Here is a 14,004-nt window from a genome sequence, read left to right as displayed (position 1 = left end):
ACTGTGTCTCCATATCTCATTCAACTTTTATCTTATCTATTGTTTTATCTTTCAATGATTTTCTAATTCAAGCTGATATTCTTAGTTTCATTGACAAACAACCCATATTTAAAAAGAACTTTTTAATCTTTCATTTTCAATCTTCATCATTTTTAAAGAATAAAAAATACTATTTGCTCAACGGCCTGCATATTTGTATGGACGGCTGGAGACAATTTGTTCAAAAAATAGTCTCTTTCATAAAATTATAACGAATTTTTAAAAAAAACATTGGCAAGATATTTACTTATAAAATCTATCTACCTTTTAAACTGTATCCAATTGAAAATTCTTAAGTGTTATGATGAATATTTAAATTTTAATGACCTAAATTTTCATTTTTAAATTGGTTTAAAAATCATAGTTTATGTTTCATAAAATATTTTCCTTCTGGTAAATAGAAAAAAAATTTTAAATTTTCGTTTTCCCCTAGCTGCAGATCACTGTTTTTACCTCTTACTTAATAATTTAGCGAATTTTCAACACGTTATGTCTAGCTAAAAGTTATCGTTTTTTTTTTTCTTTCCTCTTTCTTTGTATAAAATATATGCATCTTAAACTAACAGTATATCCAAATCAAAGCTTAATTAAATCATTGTTTTTATTTTAGATTTCTTTCTTCCTTTTTATTTTATTCATATTCGAAAAAATTAACCTTAAACATAAAAATTTTGTATTCAGCTTATATATACAATAAATTGCGTATCTTAAAACGCGTATTTCTAACTTTTTTTTTCTTTTGCTAGTAATCATATAGTTTCTTATGTTCTGAACTGATTAAAATTTTCGTCATAATTTTTATTAAACTTGTGATAAGTGAATTTTGATTTTCTCATACAGAAAAGGTCGGAACTGGATATCACGTCTCCTTAAAAATTCAAAAAAATCTTTTTTTTTTTTTTTTTTTAATAGTTTGCTGAAAAACTTTTTTTCACAAAACTTTAATTCTCGAAAGATCAAATAGTACAGAAATAAAGATTTCCTACTGTTTTATTAATTTTTTATTAGTGCAAATGAAGAGTATTTCACTAAAATTGTGAAACGTTACAACTGCATTGAGGGGTTATCCTTAATCGCCGCCCTCAAAACATATTTTTAGAATCCATTTCAAAGAAAAATACACACTAGGAGTCGTAAATTAATATTTAAACTTTGATAAGACTAAACCTTAATCGGAATAAATGAACCGACCTATTATAGTGAGAAAAATGAGATGAGGAACATCAAACTTTAATCGCTGAAATTGTTCAGAGATCCTCTTCCACCTTATTTTGAATATTTTCAGGCAATCTATCAGGTTACAATATTCTCGTCTTCGTCAGTGGAGATACAATAGATTTTGATTGTATGTGTGTATTTTTCACTTGCCTAAATATTACCTACAATCTAAGATGTATGTATATATTTATAATTTTTGCAGATATTATAAACAGATAATAAGGACAGTGATTGTGGAACATAGGATATAGCGTATAATTATGTACTGATAAAAATAGAAATTCCCTTTCGATTTCTTTTTCAAATTTACTTGAAAAGTATTACACTTTTTATCTAGTACTCAGCAGCTTCAAGGCAATTACCTTTGCTATTTCTGAGCATAGCATTGCGTTCAGTCATTCATATTTATCGCAAAGATGAATTTAGGAACTGTCAACAAATGATGTGCTATGAGAGGAGAGGAGGAAGGAGTTCCAAGAAACGAGACATCACTATCACATATAATTATTGTTCTTGTAATCTTTACAATTATCTATATTAACCCATAGTTTAGGAATAAAATTTAATCTAGAATAATAGTTTTGTTTCTTAACTTTTGGTATAATCGTTACGTAATACAGCGTGACATGTGAAAAGCAGGTATAAAGAAATTGCGACATAAGTTATGGTTGTTGTATTGAATTTAATGAATAGATGGTGAACACTTGGTAAGCAGAAAAAGAAGGAAAACAAATCGCATGAGGGGGGAAATGGTTTTTGACGAACACAGAAACCTCTTCATAGATTTGCATCAAGGGCAACGGAATCTCCCCTTTATTGTTGTGAGAAAACTACTGCTCAGCTCCGAGATCATTCTCAGTGCCAACGAACATTTGGATACGTATGAGAACCTGCCTTATGAATTTTCAGAGCATAAAATATTTCATCTATCAGATTCACATTTGCATGCAAGTTTTTCAAATGAAAATTGAATGGCCCTTTAGTAACAACGCATGTGCGATTGCAGGAATTTGGATTAAAGCGTGTAACACGGATAAATATTTCAATAAGAAGAAATTCTGCTTTGTAATATGATTTAATTGCTAATGTCCTATTTTAACTACATCTATATGCTTTCTTAATTTGAATGAAATAGAAATAAGTTGAAAAACCACAATTACGTAGGTAGATGGCGCTAGCGATTACTTCGCGAATTTGGACATGTCAAGATTTTAAAAAGAATTCTGAGGATTTTTAGTGAAAATAATTAAAATAGATATATTTTGCAATTATTTATATTGAATGAACTTAAATATATTTTCATATAATGAAAAAAACACAATATATCATATAAAGAGAAAAAAATTGTCATGCAGTTTTCACTTTGGCAACAGTTTGACAGATAAGAAATTTTGTTGCTGATCTGGCATCACTTCCATAGTCACCATTTTAAAATTTTCCGACGAATTTGTGGCGTGGATCCTAGAGGCTTCAACGTGGGAAATAATTGTGTAAAGATACAGGTGAAATTATTTGCAATTTACTAATTTCCTTCTGAGAATGAATTCCAGTGAATGTTACAAGTGCCATAAGACGGGCCATTTTGCTCGTGATTGTCCCTCTGGTGATGGCGGTCGTGGTGGTGGTGGATACCGTGGGGATTCCCGAGGATCGTCTAATAGAGCGTCTTGTTACAACTGCGGCCGCAGTGGACATTTTGCTCGAGAATGTCGTGAATCTGATAAAACATGCTATACTTGTGGAAAATCTGGCCATATTAGCCGCGATTGCACTCAAGGAGGCGGTGGTGGAGGTAGCAGTGGTGGAGATAGAAAGATGACGTGCTACACATGCGGAAAATCTGGCCACGCATCACGAGATTGCCCAAATGATCGCGATGATCGAAAATGCTATTCCTGCGGAGACACTGGCCACATCAGCCGTGATTGCCCCGAAGGTGGAAACGATCGCAATAATGGAGAAGATACCGTCTGCTACAGATGCAATGAGAGTGGTCACATTGCTCGTAATTGCCGTAATAGTCGACCCAACAACAAGTGCTATTCTTGTGGTGAAGTCGGCCACATCGCCCGCGAATGCGAGGCTTAAATCTGCTACCTTCCCACGTTGCAGCCTTCTGGTATCATTCTGAGGAAAAAAATAAATGAAAATAGTCCACACTGATGCGTATGAAAGAACATACCACGAAGTTCTAAAGTGTTTTCCCTTGTTAAGATGCCTTTTGATTCTGCTAGATAAGTGTAAAATATCCATCTGCAGCGGTTTATTAAAAAAAAAAAAGAACTTTTTAGAAAGACGGGACAAAGTGAACAAGTTTTCACGAAGAGTATTTTAAGTTTATTTTTATCGCCATTTTGTTTTTATGTTGAGAACATTTTTTTTTCATTCCAATGTTTACAATCTGCAGTTGAATAGATCCAAAAAGAAAAAAAATTGAACCTGCAGATTCTATTACTTCCAGTTGGCGATGTTTTTGTGGTATTTTGAAATCAGAGTCTAAAATCCAAAAAATTAGACTTTTCGTGTAAAACGCTCTCTGGTTCCTGCATATGCAAATAGGCGAAGTATATATTGTACATCTCTTTGCTGAGGACTGTTTTGATGAAATATATATTCAAGGTTGTCATCAAGGGAAGGATGCTGTTTAACCTGTTTAAATGATTTTTTTTTCTTTGTTTATCTTGACAAGTGTATGAAAACTGAAATTTTTAGCTCTCAATACAACTAATAAGTGTGCACTTGCTGTTGTTGCACACTAACTAGAGAAATGATTTTATTCAAATGCTGACTTGTTTACTCTTATTGCAAATAGTGATTGCCACTCTGTTCTTAAAAAATAGATGTTTGATTATTAATTGTTCTGAAAAAGTTTAATTCAGATTTAAAAAATTATCTTATTTTTGTATGCTAAATGTTACATCTCTGCGAATTAAATAAACTTGCACTTGTTACAAGAAAATCTTGTCGTTTCTGAGTATTTAGCCATTAAGAAAGTTCTATAATATGTAATTTCTATTTTTTCCAACACATTAAGATGCAGACTAATTTTAAGAGAAATTTAATTTGTACTTTTAAGTTTTGAAACTTAATAATCTCAAAAATAAAAATATGTGGTCTATATTGATTCTTCTGATATCGTATTATATAACTTGATTTTTCTAATCTTTTTCCTAATGGTTGAACATGCATTTTCACTAATTGCTGAGATTAGTTACAGTAAATTTTTATTTTTAACCAAGACCTGATTTGAACAAGATGTAATAATAGATTGAAAAGCTGACCTGTATTCTATTAAAAGTTTGAAGGTAAATCAGAAGTTATTTATTTTTGTTCCTCCTTGTTTTGCTCTGAAGTATGTTAGTTTATTGTCAGGATTTAATATATAACTGAGTTAATAGTCTACCTATACTAAGTGTTAAATGTTTTTTTTTTATTATATCGCGCTACAGCTTTGAGATGTATTTTTCTGATGAAATATAAATGGTTAAATTCTTCTTTTGGTTTAATTATTGAAAATAAACATGCAGAAAAGAACATTTATTTAAAATGGGAACATCTTCTATCCAAGTAAAATTGTGAATTATTGCTTAGTGTAATTTCTAAAATAAGTAGTAAAATAGTGTCAATCTGGTTTTAGGGCCAAAAACCTGTTCCTCAACTTAGTGATGTAGATAAGAATATTTCTGCCTATAAGGGCCTCATAGCATAAGATTTTCTTTAGTCATTAAATTCATGCTTAGAAATTAAAATATGTCTTTTAATTAATGGATTTAAATGTTATATTTTATATTAAATTTTGCTCCTTAAAACTTAGTAAATTAAAAATATATTTGAAAAGACAGTTACAATTCAATTGTGCCTAAAAATAAATGGGCTATTGTTTTCATTGTACTTAAAAGTATGTTAATAATTGTAGTAAACATGGGGAGAGGTATGACACAATTTAAAAGAATAGTTTATGCAAATTTTAGTACTAATTTGGAGGTTGTTAAACAATTGTCTAATTTATAATTAGGACCATGGTGCTTAAATTATTTTGGTAATAATTACTTCCAATATTTTAGTTAGTATAACCCAATAAATGTGGTAAATTTTGGACACATTTTGAACTAGGTAAGTACCAAATTTTTATTTTAGATTTCCACAACTGCTTTAAACTGATAGAATGTGGGCGGATAAAAATACAGAGGAACTACCTTTCACTTGCTGTGGAAGTGAATCGATGTGATATGATATTGCTCTTCTCATTTTTACCTAGATATTTTAGTACAATATTTATTATCTTAACAGCAACTGCGAAACGTACTGATTGGCGCTGCTCTTTTCTTTTTGTGGCAAGAAGAATCTGGAAGACAACCAATATTGATATTGGTTGTGAAAAAAAAGTACCTTTGCAAGGTTAGAAGTAAGTAATTTTCACTTCGGAATGTTCAACCTTTTCATAGGAATCTAAAAGAAAGATTAATGGGATTTTGAGGGTTTTTTTTCTAGCAGTTATTAAAAAACATCAATTTGACTTAAAAATTAATGATAAACTATAATAATTTTAGGTAAATTTAAAGATCAAAATAAAAAGAATTCAAAATTTCCATTCAAGTTTGATATCGAAATTAGAGGCACATAGGGGGGACTATACTTGTCACTTGAAAGCCTAATTTATATTGATTATTTCGAGATATTTTTAAATTATTTATTCTGGGCTCTCTCTAGGGTTTTATTTTTGTGAAATTTCTTTTACTTCTGAAATTTAATTTTGTGAAAAATATAAAAACCATTATTGGCAGATTGATTTACAAAGCTTCTTTATTTTGTTAAACTCCTTAGGCCAGAACATTTTTTTTACTCTAGTTTTTATATCGAGCACACTTCATTTAGTTCAAGTGGAACAAAAACATTAACCATCTCCATATGGTTCTCTTCTGGAAAATTTTACATAGTATAAGTTGTACCTTGAATTTAATCATAAGTAAGGGATGTTATTATTTAGTGAGACCTTTTGTAATAGTAACATTTTTATTCATTTTTTGTAATACTTAACATTTCGAGAATTTCCTCCAGTAAAAGGCTATCCACTTTTCCTTTTTAAAAACTGGAACATAAGTTTAAAGGTCCACATGAGATCAAAAGTAGTTTTCACATCTTCTGAAAAATAAAATCTACTTCAACAGAAAAGAAAACTGCCGAGTTGGTCGGACGACGGTATGAAAATATCAAGATCGCTGAGAAAATCAAAAATTCCGGCACTTTCGGCTGTGAATCACCTATAAAAAGGAGAATTTTTTCGGTGATTTTATACAGGCACTAGATGCAGGGTAAGTAATTTTTTTGTGGAATTCTGTGTTACTCAAGATCATTGATTCACAATTTTCCAAGAATCAAAACTAATCCATCGAAATTTTCACTGCCATCTAAAATTTAAACTTAGAAACTTTTTCACTAAATCACATTAGCAGGATGTTTTTGTACATGTGATTCTTCTGCCAGTTTGATAATTTTCTTTTAATTTGCTAGATTTTCAAAGTTTTTAATATTGTTAGCAATGTTGGAATCCACTAATATTGTGATTCATATTCTCATGGTTTTAATGTCAAACATTGATTTTCGTATTTACCTGGTTTATAAGTTACAAATTGTGAATCGTATTCACAAGATTTAAATATCAAACATAACGATTCTATTCATGTGATTTAAAAATTCAACATCGTAATTTGTATTTGCACACTTTTGAAATCAATATCGTTATTCGCATTTACACGAGTTTAATATCCAATGTCGTAATATGAAAATTCAATATCACAATTTGAGTTTTCATGTTCCTAAAATCCGATATCGCGTTTCTTGTAAGAACTAAATTTTTTCTTAAAATAGTTACTATAATAAAAAAAATAAAAGTGTGATATACATCATTAGTAGGTAATTTAATTATAAATCTTTGTTCAAAAAATCATATTAAAAATGCGATTTAAATCAATTAATAACTTGTTATTGAATTTATGTATATAAAATTTTCAGGGTTTTTCTGTCTCCCTGACAGACCCATGTAAATTATATCTTAATAAATTTTTAAGGGAAAGTGAAAAACCCAACACAAAGAATTGTTTAATATTTACAGATAAGCCTTCTGGTAAATAATCTGATTGAAAGACTATAAACTAGATTATTAGCTTTCGATTACTCTTAAATTTTACAATTCCGGACCGCAAGTTAAATGGCTTTTTAGGCCACTTTTGACTCGAAGACCATAGGTTGTGTTGTTTTCATCAACCTTTTCATTGTTAGTGTAGTTTAATTTGATATGATTTCCATGTATGCTATAAAAAAAGTAAGCTCTGTTATCTGTACAAGAAAACTATATATAGTGTAAATAGAATCCAGAGAAACCCATATAAAGCAGATGAATTTGCTAATTATTTATGTATATAAAAGTGTAAGAGTTCCACTATCTGGGGGTTTAGTGCTAATGAATTATAAAAAAAAATTTTTTTTGAACTTTTATGACAGAAAGACTTATATAATGGTCATTTTGAAATAAAATAATATACAGTACTTTTTTTTTGTCTTCAGATTATTTTGGAAACAATGTTACCTTTATACTCCAAATATTTGAACTAGGTCCAATCCTAGTTATTTTAGAAAATAACTAGGATTGGATTTAGTTACTCCTCCTAGTTATTTTAGAAAATACAGGTGTTGCAGTATATTGCTAACTCTTAAAGAGTCAAAAAGCTTAGTATAGTATAGTTTTTCTTTTATTTTCTGTTACTTCTTTTTTGGTTTGTAATACTGTTATAAATTTGTATAATTTTTAACATTTCTTAAATATTAAAAAGGATATCTCTGTGAAGGTATTATAGCTATCACACATTATAAATTCAAGTTTGAAGAAAATCAATTAAATACAGCTGAATTTAGTAGCCAAATCAAGAGAAAGATTGTAAATGTCAATCGTAATCATAATTAAAAAAGGAATTTATAAAGTGTCCTTTAATTGATTTTAATACTCAGCTTAAAACAGTCAAATTGCCAAGTGCATTTTTTTTGTTCGATCTACTAATTGTAATCAGAAAACTACTTAAAAAAAAAGAAAAAGACCAAAATTTTCTGACTCTGTTTTTCTAATTATAACGGAAAAAGAAAATTGCTCACTGCTGCTCTTAGTGAGTTTTTATTGCTTCAATTTTTTTATCAACTTCAATATCTAATGTCTATGATATGAAGATACTTGTAGTAAGTAAAATCATGATAATTCATAATATTTGATACTACAAATCATAATTGTTATATTGAACAGAGCTTTCAAAAAAGGCAAGTTAACTGTTTTTTTTTTCCTTCATGATGTCATTTTTCTTTTACAATTTCAGATTTGTTCAGTGACTGAATTCTCATTCCAAGAAACTTAGTGGCCAATCAAATTTTGATGTTAAAAACAAAGTTTATTAATTAACATTTTATAAAGATTATCGAATTGGAGAATTCTAGAACTAAGTTTTGAAAAGAACACAGTAGTTTTATAGAATTAGGAAAGTTTTGAGGTAACAAATAAAAACAAATTCTTAATAAGTTAAATATCTACAGTATCATCTAATTGATATTAAATAGATATTTTTATCAGAGAATTATTTCATTCTTAATGAATCCTCCTTTTATATTCATTCAAAATTATAACAGTTTTAAGAATTAAGATTGCTTGAGATTTATTTATTAACAGTATTTATTTCTGTGCACATAAAACATTAAATTGATTCCCTTACTCTATTATTTGTTTTTGTTTAAAAGAGGAGAGCCTTTTTTATATTAGTATCTAACATATAACAAAAAGTTCATTCAAAATATTATATATAATCTAAGGGCTATAAAGCTTTTAAAAAATAAAATGGTTTCACTTTAAGTGTAACTTTTTCCTAAACTATATTGCACCTGTCGCTATTTACCATAATAAAACAAGAAAAGTGCCACTGATAAATATAAATATACTAGATTTAGGTCAAGGATAATTAATTATTCAATCATTTTTCTGCAGCTGAAATATTCCTTATGCCATGATGTGGAGTATATTGAGTCGTGTTAAAATATTTGATAACTCAGAAGAGCTGCCTAAATAGTAGCTGCCAACTCTACAGGATTTTGTTTGATTCTCCTGCTTTTTGTATATTTAAAAAATTCCCATAAATTGGAAAAATCAAACAAAAAGTCCCTATAAAAATAGATTTTTAACTTATTACATTTCCTTACTTTAGTATTGAAGTAAATTTGCTTTATAATAAAAAAAATGTAAGCTTTTCTTGTTTAAGTTATTTAAAAAAATTTTTTTTGATACTTGGGTATTATCTTTTGACCACTCCAATGTCATTTTGTCTGTTCCAAATTCATTTTTACTTAGTAATTGATTATAAAGAAATAGACAAAATACAAATATAAGTTATTGCATGCAAAAATATTTAAATTTGAACCACTTCCTAATTAATTTTCAGATTTGGTAAAACTGTTGACAGGATATTATGTAAATATTTTTTTTTTTTTAAATTTATTAAAGAAAATGTTGTAACAATCTAAAATAGATTAAATATCAATTACTGTTAAAATTTGTGAATTCCAAATTATAATAAACATAATTAAAACACTTTATATTCAAATTCATTATAAGCTAATCTTAAGTGAAAAATATTGTCAATTAAAATTTGTAGTTGTCATTGTAATATAATTTCAGTATTCCATTGCTATAAAAATTCCTTACATCTGAAATATATTGGATATTATGCAATAATAAAATATGGTATTTATATTAGGTAAAATTTGTTGGATTTTTCCGTGTCATATTAACATGCATAAGTGAAAATTAGTGACTGATATAACTAGTTTTGTTTAAAAAAAGGGTGATTTTACAAATGTGCTTGCAAAATTTTGGTTGAATTATATCAGGTTGTTGTGAACCAAGCTTATTCTTTTTTGAAAATGATTCAGAACTTAATAAAATTATATACAGTGTAGTTTAATTTAATTAATTCAATAGTTTGATATTTTTTTTAAAAGAAAAAACCTAAAAAAAGGATTTTATGCATGACTTTTTTCAAAGAGAAATTCTAATAAAATCAAATCTTTCTCATTAAAAAAAATGTATCAAATAGATTCACTATCTTCTGAGTATATTTGTCTGAAATTCACATTTTGTCTGTAAAAAGTGGTTGGAAATATGGAAAGTATTCAATTGACTAAAATGCTTTTAATTTTCTTGAAATCAAAAAAGTATGTTTTTTTTTTAATTACATTATTTTTAATAAATTGGAGAAAAATTTTTTTTGGTTAAAATGCACCTAATTTTATGACAATTTTATAGCCATGTATGTTTATTATACAGACTTCCCCATTATTAAAATATTAACTACAATAGGGTCAAGTAAGTTTATTTCATATTATCTCATTTTTTTTACAGCTTATAAGTTAGGTTATTGTTTATAAATAAAATTGTTTTATTAAAATTTTAAGCATGGTAGGATCAGATAACTGGGGCATGTTTTTCGTCTGATCCAGCTAAAAAAATTAACATTTTCAAAGAAAGGGACACCAGCAACAAGGTGGGTTGGACTGTGGGGAAAATGACTTGAAAGTTTTGAGAGTGAATAGATCGTGAAATTTAGCTACTGTCTTGGAACAGGCAGATTGATAAAGATTTAGGCTGCAGTGAAAAGATTTTTAAAAAGAGAATTGAATGAAAAAATAAATAAATTTTCATAGTACACTAAACTGTGAAATAGACACATGCTGCTGATTTTAGATCACCTCCAACTTTTTTTAATTATGCAAGATTTACTAATTTATAAGTGGTTAACGGACAGTTTTCTAGTAGTGGGTTGAAAAGTAATCACTAACACTCGTAATCTTTTTAAAGGAAATAGTTTACAACATTGATCATAATCCATCAATTTTCAAGTCATAAAAAATAAAAACAAGGAATTAATAAATAAATCTAAATTAGTAGACCATTCTAGGAATAAATATAAGAATATTTCAACTCCTTTAAATAAATTTCCAGGCTAAAACTAACTTTATTTTTACGTTAAATTTAAAATTTACAAGCAACCTTTAAAATTATAAAAGGGAAAAAATTTATTCATTAAAACAAACAAAAGTTGCAAAGTTAAAACTAAGATGGAATGTAAGGGATGAAATAGAACTAAAGTAGACAAACTTAATTTTTTTAAAAATTAAGAAAAATTACATTTTTAAAGTAATGTATTTCGCTCTGTGAATCACAAACTAGAATTTATTACAAATATTAAACACCTAGTACAGTAGGGAACCGATTATCCGGAACAGTCGGGACCATCGCTATTCCGGATAACTGATTTTTCCGGTTTTCTGAATCGCTACAAAAAGCCGTTTTTTTTATTGTTAAACCCAACTAAAAAAAAAAAAAAAAAATTGGAAATAATCTTAAAAATAAGAAAAAACGATGAAGTAATACACTAATGATTATTTCCAAAATGATGGTAAGGTAAACCTCTTTAAAAAAGAAAGAAAAATCGTAAAATCTTACGAGGAAAAAAAATTTTTTTTTAAAAAATGGCAAGAAAATTTATCGAATTTTGTTCCGGTTTTTTGGTTTTCCGGATAACGGGTTCTGTACTGTATAACAAATTTGTTGCATCATATGACCAACAACCAGGATTTATAAAGATTAGGTTATTAAAGATTTAGTTCACATGAAATTACTGACTACTACAACAGACAATTCTAAAAAAATCAAATTGCATTACATACTTAAACACTTAGATTTAATAGTATATTTGTTTTAGAAGAAAGTTGAATTTACTTATTTTTTACTTATAGCATATTTCACTGCATCAATATAACTATCAAAGAAGGTGAAATTTTTTCTTCTTTACTTAGCATTTTAAACTAAGCAATTTTAATAGACAAAATCTAAAAATTGAGCAGAATTAGTGACAAACTTATAAGTTAACTTTTGGATAAACAAGTTTTGTAACTTATAGGGAAATATTTTTTTTGATTCGCATAAAATGTTCTCAAGATTTGGTAAAATAGGCCAAAACTATCTAATTAACTAGCCTTGAACCTAGGTATGCATAATACACACAGACAAAGGAACATCGTTCTCAGAAAAAAAAGCTTAAGAAATTTTAATGTTATTTACACACATCACTCTTTTTCTTAGAAAGTAACATCAAGTATTTCATTTGATTATATTTTATAACCGTCTTTGAACAGCTGACCCAATTTTGGGTTTACAACTACTAATGTTCAACTCCGTAGCCTTGCAATTTTGAACCAAACCAAAAGACAAGGAAACTACTGGATCAGTACACACAGAGGTATGATTTGTGATGGGAACATCAAACCCACAACCTCTTGGACATGGGCCCAGTGCCCTACCAGCCAGGCTACCCTGGCTTTCAGTGATAAAACATATTGAAATAGTTTAGCTTTAATATTCTTTATTCTTGTTCTACAATATATTGTAAAATGAGTAGCGCAAGATTATTTAAGTGTAGAAGAATTGAAAAGTAATCTTTATAAAAGTACATTAAATGCTTGTAGTGAAATGTTTCTGAGCACATTCATAAATACAAAGAAAGAATAAAGTCAGGAATAAGGATAACAAAGTAAATATATAGCTTGTTTTATATTTATATCTTCATAAAAGTGCTAAATTTGAAAATATATATAATAATCATTATAGTTTTTTTTTTAAATTAAAACTTTTAAAAGTGGTTTTCAAACAACTTTTATAAAATTTGAGTGGCAACAAAAGGGTTGAAACTAGTTACAAGAGTCAATAAATTGCTTACCGAAAGTTTTTCATTCAATCTAAGTCTGCTAGAACCATTAAGATAACATGCTTTCATGTTATATTCCTATCATGTCAAAAAGATATAAAAGAAAAGATATTGCCTGTTTACACATTTTTATTTATTGACTGAAACATTTTACTATTTAAAAAATAAATACACATATCTAAATTGAAACTTAGCTTAAATATATAATCTATTTCATAAATATCCAATAAAGATAAAAAAAAAATTTCTTCTTCTTCTAAGGGTAAGCACAGGAGTATTCTTTGCTTCGAAAGAGGCCGGAATAGTTGAGCATTAAGGTCAACCGGTGGGCACCTGCGAATTTCAATTAATGAGGTGAGCAATATTACCCACGTCACACTGCCAAAGATTCGTTCAAAGGCTGAGCCACATTCACACATCAGACAACAACACTCGGAAGAAACATTCACACCATGAGCGGAATTCAAGCTCGCAATCATCGGCTTCACAGTCAGACATGCTGACTGCTCGACCATCTGGCTGGCATAAAGATAACATAAAACTTTAAAAACAAAATCCTTTATTTTCATTAGAAAATTTACAAAGAAAGAACACAATATTCAATTATGTAGAATATTAGCCATTAAGCAGCATAATTTTTGTCAAGTATATGCAATAAATGAGAAACGTATTTCAAATTGTTTTTTTAAAAAAAAAGAAACCAAGTGAGGTATATATGTCATAGGTTAGTTAGAAAATTTAGTTCATTGCAAACTGCCAACACTTGGCAAAGTACCAACAAGCATAGCTGCCAACATGGATAAGAGAAAATTCAGTAGATTATGCGAATTATAAATTTCACGATAATTGTTGCATAATGTATTAAATATTTTACACATAGGGATTTATATCGTAATCAAAATAGAATAACTACAATATTTTCCAGTTAAGATGAACATTATGTATTATGTTT

At 28.2% G+C, this 14,004-nt stretch overlaps 2 protein-coding genes across 2 annotated transcripts in view; both read left to right on the top strand.

Annotated features, from left to right (window-relative positions):
• LOC107456859 (non-selective voltage-gated ion channel VDAC2) overlaps positions 1 to 14,004 on the top strand; it is a 113,609-nt gene that overhangs the window by 66,008 nt on the left and 33,597 nt on the right. The window lies entirely within an intron of this gene.
• LOC107456861 (uncharacterized) lies at positions 2,442 to 4,216 on the top strand. The gene has a single exon (XM_016074828.5). It carries the CDS (start codon positions 2,797 to 2,799, stop codon positions 3,343 to 3,345), a length of 549 nt encoding a protein of 182 aa, XP_015930314.1. The 5' UTR covers positions 2,442 to 2,796; the 3' UTR covers positions 3,346 to 4,216.

The sequence above is a fragment of the Parasteatoda tepidariorum genome, chromosome 4 (genome assembly GCF_982258835.1).
Source record: "Parasteatoda tepidariorum strain Cologne lab strain chromosome 4, Ptep-v5.0, whole genome shotgun sequence".
Classification (NCBI taxonomy): domain Eukaryota; kingdom Metazoa; phylum Arthropoda; class Arachnida; order Araneae; family Theridiidae; genus Parasteatoda; species Parasteatoda tepidariorum.
The sequence above is the reverse complement of the archived record's forward strand: the minus strand, read 5'-3'. Positions and strand labels throughout refer to the sequence as shown.